The sequence below is a fragment of the Mercenaria mercenaria genome, chromosome 16 (assembly GCF_021730395.1).
Source record: "Mercenaria mercenaria strain notata chromosome 16, MADL_Memer_1, whole genome shotgun sequence".
Lineage (NCBI taxonomy): Eukaryota > Metazoa > Mollusca > Bivalvia > Venerida > Veneridae > Mercenaria > Mercenaria mercenaria.
The window spans coordinates 41,689,403-41,705,873 of record NC_069376.1 but is presented as its reverse complement, the minus strand read 5'-3'; the positions used below and the strand labels follow the sequence as shown (position 1 = coordinate 41,705,873).

Here is a 16,471-nt window from a genome sequence, read left to right as displayed (position 1 = left end):
CCTCAAGGTTGTTTACAAGCTCTTCCTTTGATTTGACCTGATTACCTGGTTTTTGACCAGACATGACCTAGTTTCGATCCAGGCCTAGAGATCATCAAGATGATCATTCTGTACAAGTTTGTATCAAATCAAAGCATAAATGAAACCTCTATATGGCTGAAAAGGCCAAAATCTATCGTGTTCACAAGGTAAAAATTACCAACTTTTGGCTCTTTTAGGGGTCAGTCAGGGGCTGTAACTCTAGAACCTATGATTAGATCTGACAGATTCATTATGGAATCCAAGTTTTACTGTTGCTGAAGACATTTTGCAAGATTGTATCAAATCAAATCATAAATAAAGTCTCTATATGGCTGCAAAAGCCAAAATAGCAGATTTTGGACCTTTAAGGGGCCATAACTCTAGAACTCATGACGGGATCTGGCCAGTTTTCGAAAGGAACCGAGATATTATGCTAATACAAGTTGTGTGCAAGTTTGATTAAAGTTGATTGCAAATTGTGGTCTCCATCATGTTCACAAGCCAAATATGGCCCTTAAGGGGCTATAACTCTGGAACCCATGATGGGATCTGTCCAGTTTTCGAAAGGAACCGAGATATTATGCCATGCAAGTTTTGTGCAAGTTTGATTAAAATCAAATATAAAATGTGGTCTCTATCATGTTCACAAGGAAATTCTGTATGGACGACAGACAACGACAGATGAAGGGTGATCACAAAAGCTCACCCTGTCACTACGTGACAGGTAAACTAATGAAAATATATCTGTGTATTATCCTTATGAACTACAATATGAGATGATTTGTTGACGAAATGTTTCACTGGTTAGGGCAGGACAACGGGCTGAATTTGGATATAAAAATTGAAATTTGCATAGCAGAAGTTCATATACATGGCCTATAAAATACATCTGGAACTACATGAATTGTTTCAGCCTGTGACAGAACCCATCCTTGTATGGTCCAGAACACTCAAATATCCCTTTCCTTTTTCAAAACAAAGAAAAACAAACAAATGTTATAAAAGTTGCACGATTTAAAATAGTCCAACACTGGGTCACTGTGACTTTCAGTTATAAGTCCTATTTTGTCAAACTGGTTAAGTGGTTGTGGCAGTATGACAGGTTGAATTTGAAAACAAGAGGGTCATGATGACCCAGAATCACTCACCTGAGTAATATGAGCCACATGTTTAAAATGCCAAACTGATGCTAAAATATTAGAAAGTAGGTCAGTAGGTCACATTCATGGTCACTGAAAGTCAGTTCTAAGATCAGTATGCAAAACTGTACATGTCATCCAAATATCAAGGCTGTATCTTAAAAAACAAGAAATTAGGTCAGTAGGTCAAGGTCACGGTCAAGTGACCCCTAATCACTTGGGCTCATCAGGTAATTATAACTAAACAGTCTAAGAAATATGATCTGATAATTTTTTAAGTATTTATTCCTATGTACATGTAACTCATATAACAACTGACCCCCAGGGCGGGGCCTCTTTTCACCAATGGGGCATAATCTTGTTAGAGATCCACTAGGCAATGCTACATACCAAATATCAAAGGCCAAGGCCTTGAACTTTTGGACAATATAAGTCTATGTTAAATTTGGGACACCCAGGGCAGGACCTCTTTTCACCCCAGGGGCATAATTTGAACAATTATGGTAGAGGACCGTAAGGCAATAAAACATACCAAATATCAAAAACCTAGGCCTTGCAGTTTAAGGCAAGAAGGTTTTTATAGTTTTTTCCTATATAAGTCTATGTAAAACTTGAGACCCCCCGGGGCTGGGCCTCTTTTCACCCTAAGGGCATAATTTGAACATGGCAACCAGAGTTCTGTATGGAATTCAATTCTTTGAACAATTTTGAAAGGGGGCCACCCAAGGATCATTCCTGTGAAGTTTGGTTTAATTCTGCTCAGTGGTTTTCAAGAAGAAGTTTTTTTTTTAGAAATTGTTGACGGACGCACGCCTCACGACGGACATTGAGTGGTCACAAAAGCTTACAATGAGCCTTTGGCTCAGGTGAGCTAAAAATCTACATTGCAAAAATAAATTTACTTGTTCTATGCAATATAACTGCGGTTGGCTGAATTTTTTAATTTTTTTTTCAAAACAAGGAAGCACACACGTTATAAAGGTATCTGGATTCGAAACGGTCCACAATGGAGTATTACTGAGTATACAAGGTATAACAAGGCTTAATTTCTTTGTTTGTTTTGGGTTTAACACTGTTTTTTCAACAGTATTTCAGTTATGTAACAGTGGGCAATTAACCTAACCAGTGTCCCTGGATTCTGTACAAGTACAAACCTGTTCTCCGCAAGTCAACCAGCATTCACCAATACTTACTAATAAATATGCTATTATCAACAAAAATACTAATCATTACTAAACTTTACTTACCAATTAACCATCATTATTAGCCCATTACCTACAAAAAGCTTACCTGTTAACCTATTAATAACCCATTACTAACTGACTGTTTACCCCTATATCTAATCTTTTATAATCCATAACTACCCTATTACAACCTAGGTAACCTGTTACTAAAATAGTACTTACCCACTTCTAACCAATTAGTACCAAATACTAAGTACCTAACTTGTAATTCGCCCGTAACTAATTGATACTTACCAACTACTAACGCATTTATAACTTACCACTTACCCATAACTAACCTACTAAATTGTACTATTGCACTAATGACCTATTTCTAACCATTACTATCAATTTACTTAACTGTTACTAACCAATAACCATTACTTACTTACAATCTAACCCATTACTAACCCATAACTTACATATTATAACCTATTACTGATTAGCTAACCTGTTACTATCCAATTATTTTTTTTGCAAAACATGCCACTTATTAGAAATTCCACCTTTAGCTACAGTGACAGACAGACAAATGTGCATACATAATTAATTTCAACCAAGAGTTCTCTATTTTTATTGTTAGCATTTGACGAGAAAGATGCCTTACAAACAAATCTAGACTTAACTTACTCAGTTATGTAAAAAGATCAAGCAATAAGGAAATATTACGAAAAATTCAATATACATTTTATATGTAGGTGTTCTAGAGATACAGACTGATAGTTAATTATTAGTTATTTGCACAAATCTAAAAACAGTTGATACCGAGTCAACTAAGCTGAAATATCTTGAAAACTGACAGAGCTAAAGTGTCCACAATTAAAATATTAATGACTATGGACAATATAGTCATGTTAAACACCAGCCAATCAAAAAAAGGTTTACTAAAATGTTCCACTGTAAAAAACTTTCATTTCATATCTGAACATGCTGAACTACCTCTGACAATCACTTTCTGATGCACATCTCTTCATTGCTTCAATGTAGCACTCATGATCAATCATTTCATGTGGATACACAGTGTGTCCAGAATCACTGCACTTTTTAACAGAAATCTCAGGTTCATATGAATCAAGCATCTTGAAAATACTTATTTTTTCAGGAACACTCTCCATAACTCTCTTAAACCCCGAGCACGAAACTTTCAAAGAATTAGACAGCTTTTCTACCAAAAAAATTCTATGGTTTAGTATAACCCAAAGAATAAAAAATGGTCTGCAGTCATTTTCATCAAAGGAGAAATAAAATTGGTTAGATCTAAACAACAGATCATCGACTGGATTGTAAATAAACACTTGGAAGAAAGCTGGTGTAAGAAGAACTGACGGGAAAAGCCGTCCTTTGTTCTTATGTCTGTTCCTTTCAGTAAAAGCAAATACAATAGACTGAGCAACAACATGCCTCATGATTGTAGCTGTGCGAGAGGATTTTATTTGGGACCAGTCCACTGTGTTGTCTTTAAATGTTTCGTTTTCTCCCCTATATCTCATCTCCTGTGTTGAATTTCCTTCTTTAGAGCTGTTTATATGTTCAAATGTTAATACTCCTTCATCATCATTATTTTCCTCTGTCTCAACTTCATTCGAAACACTGAAGGCTACTAAACTGTCGCCAGTTGCCTTATTCCCAGATATCAAGTCAAGTTCTCCATACCATAGCTCTTCAGAACCTGAAAAATATGTGGTAAGTTTTGCAGTTTCAACATTCATTATATTTCCAACAAGAAAAATCAGTGCTAATTAAAAGCCTAAGATTGCAAAGAAGTCTAGTATTGATTACTGTATAACATTTTTATACAAAACATGAGCAGAATAATGTTGAACTGCTGTTGCAGCATTTCAGGTAAAATTCAGGTATTGTCAGATATCAGGTTTTGCATAATTCTTGAACAGCTGGACTTCAGGTTTTGAGTAATTCCAGAATAGCCAGATTTCAGGCTGTGAATAATTCTGGAACAGCAAGACTTCAGGTTGCGAATAATTCTGGAACAGCCAGTTTTCAGGTTTTGTATAATTCTGGAACAGCTGGATTCCAGGTCTTGTATAATTCTAGAACAGCCAGATTTCTGGTTATGAATAATTCTGGAACAGCCAGATTATAGATTTTGTAAAATTCTGGTACAACCAGATTTCAGGTTTTGAAAGCATTAAAAAAAAGTCTTCAGGTACTTTGGTAGATGAAACACTTTAAAATAAAGATTAGAAGTGTAATGCTAATATTTAGGATTTCTGGATATAAAAAATATAGAAGTTTCCATGCCAACTGAGGAGATATAATTGTAAGTTCAACTCTGAAATATGAACTGAAACTGATCGTTGGATGAATAACTACACAAAAGCAACTCTAACACAGTATCTTACCTATCCACATATCAGGATCTTGTTGAAGTTTACTGTCACATCCACAGGGACATTTGTAGTCTCCTTTATGACCATATCTTACTGAAGCATTTTCAGCCAACTTTGCAACCAAATGAATTCCCAAGCCTGCTGTAAGCTCTTTCACATTTTTAGACTGTTTAACAACCTGTTCCAGCTGATCCATATTGCTCTTTTTCATAAATCTGTTCAAATTATCTATCATAACATCTATGTCTTCGTCGTTCAAAATATCTGTCTGAAATAAAACGTTAATTAAACTTAGAACTTTGAACAAATAACCAACAATCTACAGCACTAACCAAAGCTACAACATGTCAAAGATGCTCAAAAATCTGCATAATACAATAAGGAAATTTCGAAATTGTAATTATATTAAAATAAAGCTACTCACTCATTTTGAGGTCGTGTTTTTACGGAAAAACACATATTGACCGAAACATAAGTCTATAATTGTTATATTATATGCCCTTCTCAAATGCATTCATCAGACTGGCCCATATTTCATACATATAAGAACAAGAGGGCCATGATGGCCCTATATTGCTCACCTGATTAAATGGTTGCTATGAAGATTTGCATTTAAGCTTGACTCCGGGGTCATGATTTGAACAAACTTGGTAGAGATCCGCTAGGCAATGCTACACACCAAATATCTAAGCTCTAGACCTTCTAGTTTATTTCTGGACATTTTTTGTAAGATTTTCCTATGTACAATCAAGTTACCCGTGGGGCGGGGCCAATTTGAAACCGGGGGTCATGATTTGAACAGATTTTGTAGAGGTCCTCTAGGCAATGCTACATGTCAAATACCTTAGCTCTAGGCCTTCTGGTTTATTTTTAGAAATTTTTTGAAGATTTTCCGATGTACAATTAAGTTACCACTGAGGCGGGGTCAATTTTACCCCGGGGGTCATGATTTGAATAAATTTGTAGAGGTCCACTAGGCAATGCTACATGTTAAATATCTAAGCTCTAGGCCTTCTGTTTTTTTTTTAGAAATTTTTTGAAGATTTTCCTATGTAAAATCAAGTGAACTCTGGGGCGGGGTTAATTTTGACTCAGGGGTCGTGATTTGAACAAATTTTGTAGAGGTCCACTAGGCAATGCTACACGTCAAATATCTAAGCTCTAGGCCTTCTGGTTTATTTTTCAAATATTTTTGACGATTTTCCTATAGAAATCTATGTAAAATGAAGTGACCCCTGGGGCAGGGCCAATTTTGACACCAGGGTCAGGATTTGAACAACTTTAATAGAGGTCCACTAGGCATTGTGCTACATGTCAAATATCTAAGCTCTAGGGCTTCTGGTTTTTGAGAAGAAGATTTTTTAAGATTTTCCTATGTAAAATCATATGGCCCCTTGGACGGGGTCAATTTTGACCCCGGGGTCATGATTTGAACAAACTTGGTAGAGGTCCACTAGGGAATGCTTCACACCCAATATCTAAGCTCTAGGGCTTCTGGTTTTTGAGAAGAAGATTTTAAAAGTTTTTCCTTTCGGTAGCCATGGCAACCAGAGTTCTGCATGGAATTCAATTCTTTGAATAATTTTTCTAGAGCTTCATCCAAGGAACATTCCTGTGAAGTTTGGATGAAATTGGCTTAGCGGTTTATGAGATGTTGTTTGAAGTAAAAGTTTACGGACGGACGATGGACGTCAGACGGTGAGTGATTACAATAGCTCACCCTGAGCGTTTGGCTCAAGTGAGCTAAAAAGTGAGATCACAAGAGTCATCATCTCTTTTGCAGATCAATATTGCTTATTTCGACCAATCAAATGAGCTTATTTCAAAAGGGTATATAATATTATTAGGTTATTTAACACTGTTCTGTAAAATACGAAGATATATTTAGACAAGTACCGAGCTGAGAAAACCATTTTTGACGAGCCGCTAGCTAGTCGAGTCCAATATGGTTTTCCCAGCTGGGTACGAGTCCAAATATATCTCGTATTGTAAAGTTCTATGTTAAATAACCTTTTTATTCTATATCTATTTTATTTTAGTTTAAATTAAAAATGATTCACTGAATATTGTATTTCTGCCTTCCTGATTTCAAGATGCATAGTCAAACTCTGTTTTTGTTTGTTTTGGGTTTAATGCCATTTTTCAACAGTATTTCAGTCATGTAATGGCGGGCAGTTAACCTAACCAGTGTTCCTGGATTCTGTACCAGTAAAAACCTGTTCTCCGCAAGTAACTGCCAACTTCCCCACATGAATCTGAGTTGGAGGACTAATGATTTCAGACACAATGTCGTTTATCAAATAGTCACGGAAAACATACACCCCGCCCGAGGATTGAACTCATGACCCCGCGATCCATAGACCAATGCTCTACCTACTGAGCTAAGCGGGTGGGCAATCAAACTCTGTGCATAGAGCGCCTACTTCACCCAATTTACATTCTGAACATTTTCACGCATTTCGGGCTTCATTGTATATTTAACACAGTACTTTTTGAACCGTCCAAATACAGAAAAAATACAGGGTTTTTGTATGCATGTGCATCCAATAAGGTAATATATTGTACGGTCACCTGTTGCAAATGAATGTTTACGATTGGATTGATAAAATAGATATATATTCACATCTTTCACTAAAATATTTCGTTATACCATATCTTTTATCTTTTTTTCCCTCTCCTCTTTTTCACTTATTTTAAGCTCCTTTATTGCCCTTTTTATCACACGTATTTCCAATAATATAGTCATTTATAATAAATATAGAAGAGGAATTAACAATGCACTGCTAATTATTATTAAATATCTGTTAGGAAATAACTGTCATTGATGAATTTGCTGTAAATATCTTATGCCTATTGGGAAATTAAAATATATTACAAACAAGGAGCTGCATTTTCAAAACACAAAATCATGCCCCCCCCCTCCAACCCCTGGTTGTAATACTATGTCAGTAAGGAGGGCTGTAGGCAATCTGGTTCATATAGACAGATGAAGGTCATGGTCATCTATGATCTATATAGGTCAGTTTGTAGGTCTTGCTACAAGGTTTGTTGAGTGTGAGTGTGAATTAAATTGGGTCAATTATGAGGGCTGGACTAAAACTGTTGTTTATAAAAGATTGAAGGTGAAGGTCATGAGGGTCAAGGTCACCTATATATAGGTCAGTTTGTAGGTCTTGCCATAACGTTTGTTGAGTGGGAGCATGAACTAAAGTGGGTCATCTATGAGGACTGTAGGACCAAAAATGTTTTTTTAATAAGGTTTTAAGTTTGAAGGTGATCATATGAGAGTTAAGGTAAAGAATTGTTGAGTGTGAGTATGAACTAAATCTGGTCATTAATGTTAGCTATAGATAATATCATGTTGACAGACGAACAATCCAATCTCTTTATGCCCTGGAGCATAAAAATATTTTATCTCAGTATAAACCTTAAATGTAGGAAGTCCTAAACAAAATTTAACTTTTTCAACTTTGCCAAACATTAAAACTTGTGTGTTGAGCAGCATTTCTGTTTTCACAACTACACGTATATGGCATATAGTAAGTCATTTATTCACTATATGCAAGTCCAAAGGGGACCAGCCCCCCACCCCTCCCCTCATTTTCACTGTATTGTCATAATTATGTTACAGTACTTGTTGACAATGCAAAACAAAATAATCTTTCATATTGGGTTGGGGTTGCAAAGCATAACAAGGGTGGTGGAGGGTGGTGGTTAAGTAATTTTAGAGTGGACATTTTGCACTGAAACAGTATAATTATTTATCATTCAGATGGAAATAATCCCTCAGTTATAAATCTTGAACTAAATAACTCAATTTTTATCATGAAAACCACTTTCACTATACTTTATCTTTACAAAACACACAAAAAAATAGATATGTTACTTGCGAACAATACAAGACTTACTGGGTTGTGGCTTGGGGGGGGGGGGGGGGGGGGGGGGGAGGTGAAAAATGACAACAGATCTGTTCATTTATCACTTTTGGAGCTACATGTATATCTAGGGTAACTTTTCCCATCTTGACACTGACATTGCCTGCATAGTATCTTTTTTAATGATACAATTACCCCCCATCCATACCTCGAGTTTCATGAATAAATCTCTCTAACTGACAAAATTATCAAGGCATTCAGATCCTGTGGATGGATGGACAGACATCCTTCAAACCTATAGCACTCTGGTTATCTACCTGTAGGGAAGTAGGGAATTAGTCAATACAATGAACAAGTCTATGACTGCTACATTATAACTGTTGTCTCTGATATTTACCGAAACTTCTAGCTCAGATACCACGGATTGTTGTTCTTCACCTCTTTTTCTTTTCCTACCGTGTCCTGAATCCCCATCAGGTGCAGGAACCTGTGAATGATGAAATTATTCGTATTTACGGGCATAATGTGTATAGCTGCTGAAAAAAAGTTGATATTTTCCATTGCCCAATAAAATTTTAACTTGCACATTGAACTGAAAATGCTGTTTCTAAAGGGCAAATGTTTGCCAGATGTTGTGCTGTGGGCATAATTTGAACAAACTTTTTAGCGGCTTACTTTAGAGGCTCACTCAAGGTCACTTTTCTATATGTATGTAGTAGAGTACTGAATTTTTTTTAAAGGTGTGACAAATTTAATAATTGTGAAAAGATTTAAAAGTAGAAATAAATCATCTGACATTTTATGATCATGTTTAGTGTATGCCACAATTGTGCAAAAATTATAGGGGATTTTTGTAATTTCTCATTACTTTCTCTGTACACAACACTGAATCCAGGGCACTAGACAACTTTTGGGGACAGGTACCCATACCCTCAGGAAGGGGAATTTTTTGACATTTTAAGACTAAAAGGGCAAGTTTAAGCCATGTATATGTAACTACTTTTTACACTTATTAATACTGTTTTCAATCATTTCTAACTGATGTGACTATATTGCAACAGTAATATAGGGGCACTATATAATATTAAAAGAAAGAGTTAATATCTATTTGTGTCAAACAACCTATCATCAGGGGAATTTTCTTCTGAGAAAGGGGAAAAAAACATATTATTTTAGGAGGGGAATGGTACCCATATTCGGCCCCAAAAATGGCCAAACGAGTGCCCTGGAATCTTTACATTTAATAATTATTACCAAAATCTATTTGTCAAATATTGTCTCGGCTCAATATCAACAACAACAACAACACACACAGGGCTCCAGATAAGATGCATACCTAGCGTAAATTAAATAATGCATATACGCATACATGTCTGATAACTTTTAAGCGTATAAAAAATGTATATGAAATTACAGAAACACACATAATGACTTTTTAGTAATGTAAGCAAAATCTGAATCATCTGGATGCTTTACAAAACAGAGCATTGTTGGCATTAATTCTCCCACATTGAATGTACACATGCATTGAATGATAGTATCTAAACCTAGGTTAAACTATATTATATACTCAATGTGTGCATAAATCAAATAGTTGGGAATGAATATTGATGGTACTGTAGTGCATTTTTAAGTGGTGTCAATTTAAAATATCAACTTCCAGTGCGGAGTAAACAACGTAAGAATATAAAAAACATTATACGCATTCTTTAAACCAACAAAAATATCATCCCAAAACATAGCTAAAGGTAGTGTGAAGCCAGCCAAGGGAAACTTGAATGCCAAACTGAAACTGAACTGCAAACAAATTCATGGGTGTTACACCCATTAAATACGTTAAAAAACTGATGTCTGGTTTGTTCAGGCTAAGCTGTCGTGTTATTATAATGCCTGTTGTTTAATCGCCTATCGAGTTAAATAGTGTTACTTGTGGTACCCAAGTAGAACCACCGACCTTCCGTAAGGCAGCTGGATGGCTTCCTCACATGAAGAAGCCACGATTGAGGCTCAAAGCCACATCAGTGAAAGGCATGCGATTTGAAGTCAGCAACCTTAACCATTCTTGCCTACCCAGCGGGGAAATTGTTCATTTATCCGAGCACGCACCGGAGACAGATATTCCCGTCTTTCCCTAGGGAAAATGCTTGTCTAAAATAGCGTGCACTAAGGTGACGTCACATAGTACTGATGTCATAAATTTTATATAGGAAATTCAGGAAATTCCCAAACCCATTTGTCTCCATGATCTATTTTGAATGTGATAGCTGGCAAGAAAAATGATCTAACATGTCTGCCTGTGTAAGGCAGCTGTTTTCCCTACCCTCGGGACAGCATGGATAAAAACATCGCTAACGCTTGGTTTTCCATTCCACACTGTCCCTCGGGTTGGGAAAACCCCGTCTTACACAGGCAGGCATGTAAGATCCTTTTAGTCTTAACCACCCCATAAATACTGTTAAGATACGATTTTGTAGTCAATAATTTCTTAAGCAATGCAAATTATGCTAATTCTCGATATCGACATTATGGATAAAATCCCATTTTCCGGTATTAACCACCAATAAACGCCCGTTCCCGGTTTTACGGTGGTGGGGGTATCGGCCATTATGCTACATGGCACTAGTGTTTAGATTATCCTTTTTTCAAGTTTTAAACAAAGAAAATGAATAAAAAAGTATTGCAGATTATCATTAAACATTGTTGTAATTAAGATGTAGCAAAAATATCCTCAAAATTTACTACATATTTTTGAAATTTTATATTTTATTCTACAATGCCGCTTCCGTGGCTCGATACTGAAGGTGTGAAATTATTCGCATTTTTCAAGGTAAACGGATTATTTTTGCAAAAAAAATGTTGCCGAGGTCGTAGAATAGTATTTTCATTGTGAGAAAGTAAGAACTTTCCTAAATCCTTATCTTCTGGCAAAAATAATCACTAATATTGTACACGGTCTTTATATCGGTCAATCCCGCCAGCCCCCTTGACCCTATTTATGGAAATACCGGAATATGGGATTTATCCTTAATGTCGATATGGTCAATACAGTCTTTTAACCACCATATACCTTAAGACAATGATAGAAATGCTAACGAAATACCTATCCATGCAACCCATTGCCAAAATGCCTTTACCTCCCCCCCTCCACCAGCCCAACACACACATCGACTCATCTGTCATCATCACATGCCTACAAAAACCTACTGGCTAGCGTTCTACAACCGGACACTTTTGGAATATTTTTCACGATTACTCGGGAAAAAGATATATCTAGTGGTTGAAATTTTACGTGAACAAAGCTAGGTTCTCCTCCTAACTAAAGACTTCTAAAATAGGTCAAGTACTTTTTCGAGGCCCGCACAATGGGCCACCGAATCACGTTATTTTAAGGTCTAACAGTACCATGTTTCTGGACAGCGAGTTGTCACTTTATTGATTTTCGATTTACATTCAACATTGAATTAAACTTTATTTTCAACCAATGGAAAGAAGTCGTACAGTGTCCGAGTCCAAGAATTCTACGAATTACCTCTCTTGAATCTATATTGATTGTATCTCTCTTAACCAAATCTTTTAAAATTTCACTTTTCGAAGTGAATATTTTGATACGAATGTGTTTTAGAGTGTGTAAAAGTCATGCACTAAATTATCAAAGCTGTATTTCCCCGATATAAGTGTTTACTAAACGTCTCGTCTGCTTACCTCAAATTTGCATGGGACCTTTAGATTTAATGAAGGGACCTCATGGAAATACTGCGCATGCGCATCACGCCATTTCCGACTTCCCCCGACATGTAAACATGCTTCATGAGTGCAGTGGAAATGAAATGTAGCATTTCTTGTAAAATACTTAAATTTAACTGTTGTAACTTTGCCCTGTTGTTGAAAATCAAGAATCCATTTGATCGTAAACAGATTAACAAGGTTAAAGACCAAAAAAAGCGTTTACAGGCCTGTCCGGTTTGGTGGTCGTCCGGATTTGGTTGTCGCTAGCCAGTATATCAAAATAGTTTGAGAATAGGCCTACTAAATATTAAACGTAAATGACAACTCTTCTTTCACGTGTAATTATTTGAATTTAGTTAAGTAACCTTGGATATCTTTAGGAACTCGGTCACTGGCACCCCGTTATCTGAACGTTTGATTTTCAGCGACTCGGACAACCCTTTAAAGCTCAAGGGATATTTCGGCAAACGAAGCTCAGGTTCTTCAAATTCTAAAATTGAAAAAGAATTAACTAAAAGTCCTTTCATTAATATTCTAATCGAATCTTTGTCCAACTTCATGATGGCCAATTCTGCCCTCGAGCAAACGGCGTATTTGATTAAAGGGCAGTAACTGGAAATGGGAAAAGCTATCCAGGTACTGAAACTTTATCGTCAAATGTTAAATGTAGCCACTTATGCAATTTGTATAAAATCGCATGACAAACCTTATAGTGTACTGGTATATGTTTATATTGTTATTAAGTAGATCTAATTGCTTAGCTAAGTATGTTTTTCAAATTCTTGCTTTTGCCCTTTATAAATGCGTTTTCAATGGTATCGAGACAATACTCCTCTGGGACAATACACCCTTGGACTTTACTCCTCCAGGTCTTTACACCCTAGGACTTTACACCTCCCTTATTTATATACTATAGATATCTATTGTGTAGGCAGTAATAATTATTGATTATTTAAGTTGAAATTGATTTGATTAAATAGAGGGAGTTTGTCACACTTACACTGAGTAATTGATAATTAAAAGTTAGGCATGTGGATATTAATCCACTGTTGATGTTAATGAAATAGATTGAAATTGTTTGGGAAAGATACACAGTCCTAACAAATATATGTTTCTTAATTTATCTGAAGTGTTCGCTTTCTTAAATGCATATCAGAATACACAAATTTAAAAGATAATATCCTAGTAAATTATATGTGTGTCTAATCAGCAATCATGCACTTCATGCCTTAGATATTTACTGTCGTATATATTTTTCACTTAGCCATATACCCGGCTGGTCCATAAACATGGCTGATTCCTTGAAGGAATTTGGTGGCACTCAGTTCCTTTTTTTTCATACTGATCCCAAAGCTCGGATATTTCTTTCTCACAATGTCTAGTTTGGCGACGCTGTTGTCTTCCAACACCATGGTCAAGTAGTTCATCGATGTCGATCTCGGTATCAAGGGCCTGTTTCCGCAGAGCTGGCACCATTCGGTAGAAGGATAGAGACCGGTACCCACAATCACTGTTTAGACGGTTGTGCCAACCTGAAAGGGAGATATATAAAATTATATTAATGTATTTGAAATTGAATACAGTAAATAGAATTTAATTCAAAAGGGATTATTGATCTAACCCTTCATTGCTTTATTATAATTCACTTGTATATTCCTTGTGTGATGTATTATATTCTAATAATTCTTTCTAATAATACATGTTTTTAATTCTTAAAAATATCAGTATTATCTAAGTCTGTAAGAACAATGCATTTAAAATTAAAATGTAATTTAAATCGTTGTTTGTAATTATTGCTATGCTTGAATGTTATTTTGTTTATGGTGAGGTAGATTTAAAACAGATCATTTTCTTTCACTTTGCCATAAAAAATATATTAAACTGGTTAAGAGTGCTAAGTTATTACCTTCAACGTCATTGTTTGTGCGGATCCTGTACCTGAAGACACACCAGCTCTCAATGGGAAATAACTCGGACTCTATCCACTGTTGTCTGATGTAATGGACAAGCTCTTTTTGTTGGTCATTGGTAGCACGCGCTGCTAGACTGTTAAACGTTGTTGCGATATGATTGCTTGGCAGGAATGGTAGAACAAGGAGTTTACGGATCCAATCCCAGACAGACTTGCGCTCCATGTATGCTGGACCTAGCCCAATAGATTGTACGTGACGCCACACAGATTGTGCCCAGTGGAACGTGCATCCCTTGATCTGCAACCCCGGGAAAACGTCTCTGATTGCGCCCCAAGCAGCTGTAAAAATAATTATTTGAATAAGTCACCCATGTTATATATCAGTATATGGTTGCATAGAAATTATTATAGTAGGCTAAATGTTATATATATTTTCTTATACTCCAAATTTAAACAACTTGTGTTGTATTTCTAGCTTTATGACTTTTGGTTTTTAAATCATTATTACACTTACCAGCCAAAAAGTCGAGTCAGTTATTCTATACACATGATACATGTACAGTACTATTATTTTTGAATGTGAGAGATTTTCTTACCAGCCTCAAAGTCAAGGACAAATCCCTGGACAGACACATCACCTAGTATGTCTTTGACCTGGCGAAGCACAGCGACATAGTCGTCCTTGCGCCGGCGTGACATGACGACAAACATCAAAGGTAGCTGCTTCATAACGCCATCGGACTGAACAAACCCGTGTATGGACATAAGCTGGCCTCCTTGGAATGGAACATCAATAACCTGTAAAATACATATATACTAACACTGCAAATATTTTGTGTAACTACCATAACAATAATAAGACTATTATAGACATTGATACCATATAAAAAGAATAAGGTACATTGAATAAAATCTGATAAGTAGATCCCTCGGAAGCACCGAATACAATGCAAACAGTGAAAATTGCAGAATGGGTTTGATTGAGTCTGTTCATGAGCAGTAATGGAAAATGCAACACTGCCCCAAGCACCGGCTTAAGCAGTATTCAATCTTCAAATCTAAATGAGTTGAAATCAATGATCCCGAAGGACCAGAAAATATAACAACACTGAGATGAAGTTGTGGACACACAAACAAACAGGACGTGTCAGGATTCAATACTTTATTTTAATACTGTATATACAACTTCTGTGATATGACCCACAGACTAACTGCTATGCTATTTCCAAGCCAAAGATACTGATATGATTATATTTTGATTTTTGAATATCTCTTTAATTTTAAAGTATTACCTTAAATGTTCCGTCCATGAACCATCTTCTGGTGGTACGGAGGATTTCACGCTGTTTTGGAGTAGCGAGGAGGATGTGGCGAGCAGAGTCTACTCGGATGTCGCCGACGATGAAATCCTGGGCTTCTAGGTACTCATGGTTGATGGTGAACCCCAGGTCCTTTGGATTTGGCGGTCGCATCTGTTCCCGATGTCTGTTAGCTGTACGCTTCAGCGCATCAACTTTTGGCAGGTTAGGTCGCTGTCCCCTATCGTGTAAGGCAGTCTTGACAATGTCCCGGGCTGAGTGATAAATATGATGACTAACCTCCTCCTTAATCCTGCCGACCAACTCCTTCTTGTAGAGTAGACTGGGATCTGGTTAATCAGATTTTTGTCAACTAATGGATTTTCTAAGTCCAAAGGGGGGCATAATTTGCTCAAAATACATGTTAAGAGTTATAGAACTTGACCCAGTGAGGTTGGTAATTGACCTAGAAAAAGAAAAAATAAGTGTCAAATCTATATGCCTTTTAGTAATAGCTGTATGTACTTGCACGCAAAAGGTTAACCAAAATAGTCGAGCTAAAAATTCATAAAAAGTAATAAATTATTCATTTCCAATAGTGATCTTACTCTGTAATATGTCTTTTTGTTCCTTACAAAAAATTTCTAACAGAATATATAATAACTGAAAAATATCAGCCACCTTTAACAAAATGTAAGATTCTCATTTCATGATGCACATGATAATATGAGGCAAATACAATGTTTACCATTATATCAGTGATACTGTCCGTAAGAATTGACCTGGCACACTTAATCTTCGCCAATATTTTCGGATGTTTTAGTTTATTTACGCAATGACTGTATTTTCAAAATAGCATGTTACCAAGAGTGTAAATGATCAGATGCTAAATTTTTGAACAAATCCATTACATGGCCAAAATCTGATTA

General features: G+C 36.2%; 2 protein-coding genes across 2 annotated transcripts; both read right to left on the bottom strand.

Moving 5' to 3' along the window:
• Positions 1-2,941: 2,941 nt before the first annotated feature.
• Positions 2,942-12,943, bottom strand: LOC123540736 (uncharacterized). Its single transcript, XM_045325984.2, has 4 exons — positions 12,698-12,943; positions 9,004-9,093; positions 4,744-4,999; positions 2,942-4,052 (listed from the first exon to the last, which is right to left on the bottom strand). The coding sequence occupies exons 1-4, from the start codon at positions 12,890-12,892 to the stop codon at positions 3,319-3,321; spliced, it is 1,275 nt and encodes a 424-aa protein (XP_045181919.2). The 5' UTR covers positions 12,893-12,943; the 3' UTR covers positions 2,942-3,318.
• Positions 12,944-13,421: 478 nt separating this feature from the next.
• On the bottom strand, positions 13,422-16,327 carry LOC123540737 (uncharacterized). The gene is made up of 4 exons (XM_045325985.2): positions 15,537-16,327; positions 14,841-15,042; positions 14,239-14,583; positions 13,422-13,864 (listed from the first exon to the last, which is right to left on the bottom strand). The coding sequence occupies exons 1-4, from the start codon at positions 15,714-15,716 to the stop codon at positions 13,593-13,595; spliced, it is 999 nt and encodes a 332-aa protein (XP_045181920.1). The 5' UTR covers positions 15,717-16,327; the 3' UTR covers positions 13,422-13,592.
• Positions 16,328-16,471: the final 144 nt, after the last annotated feature.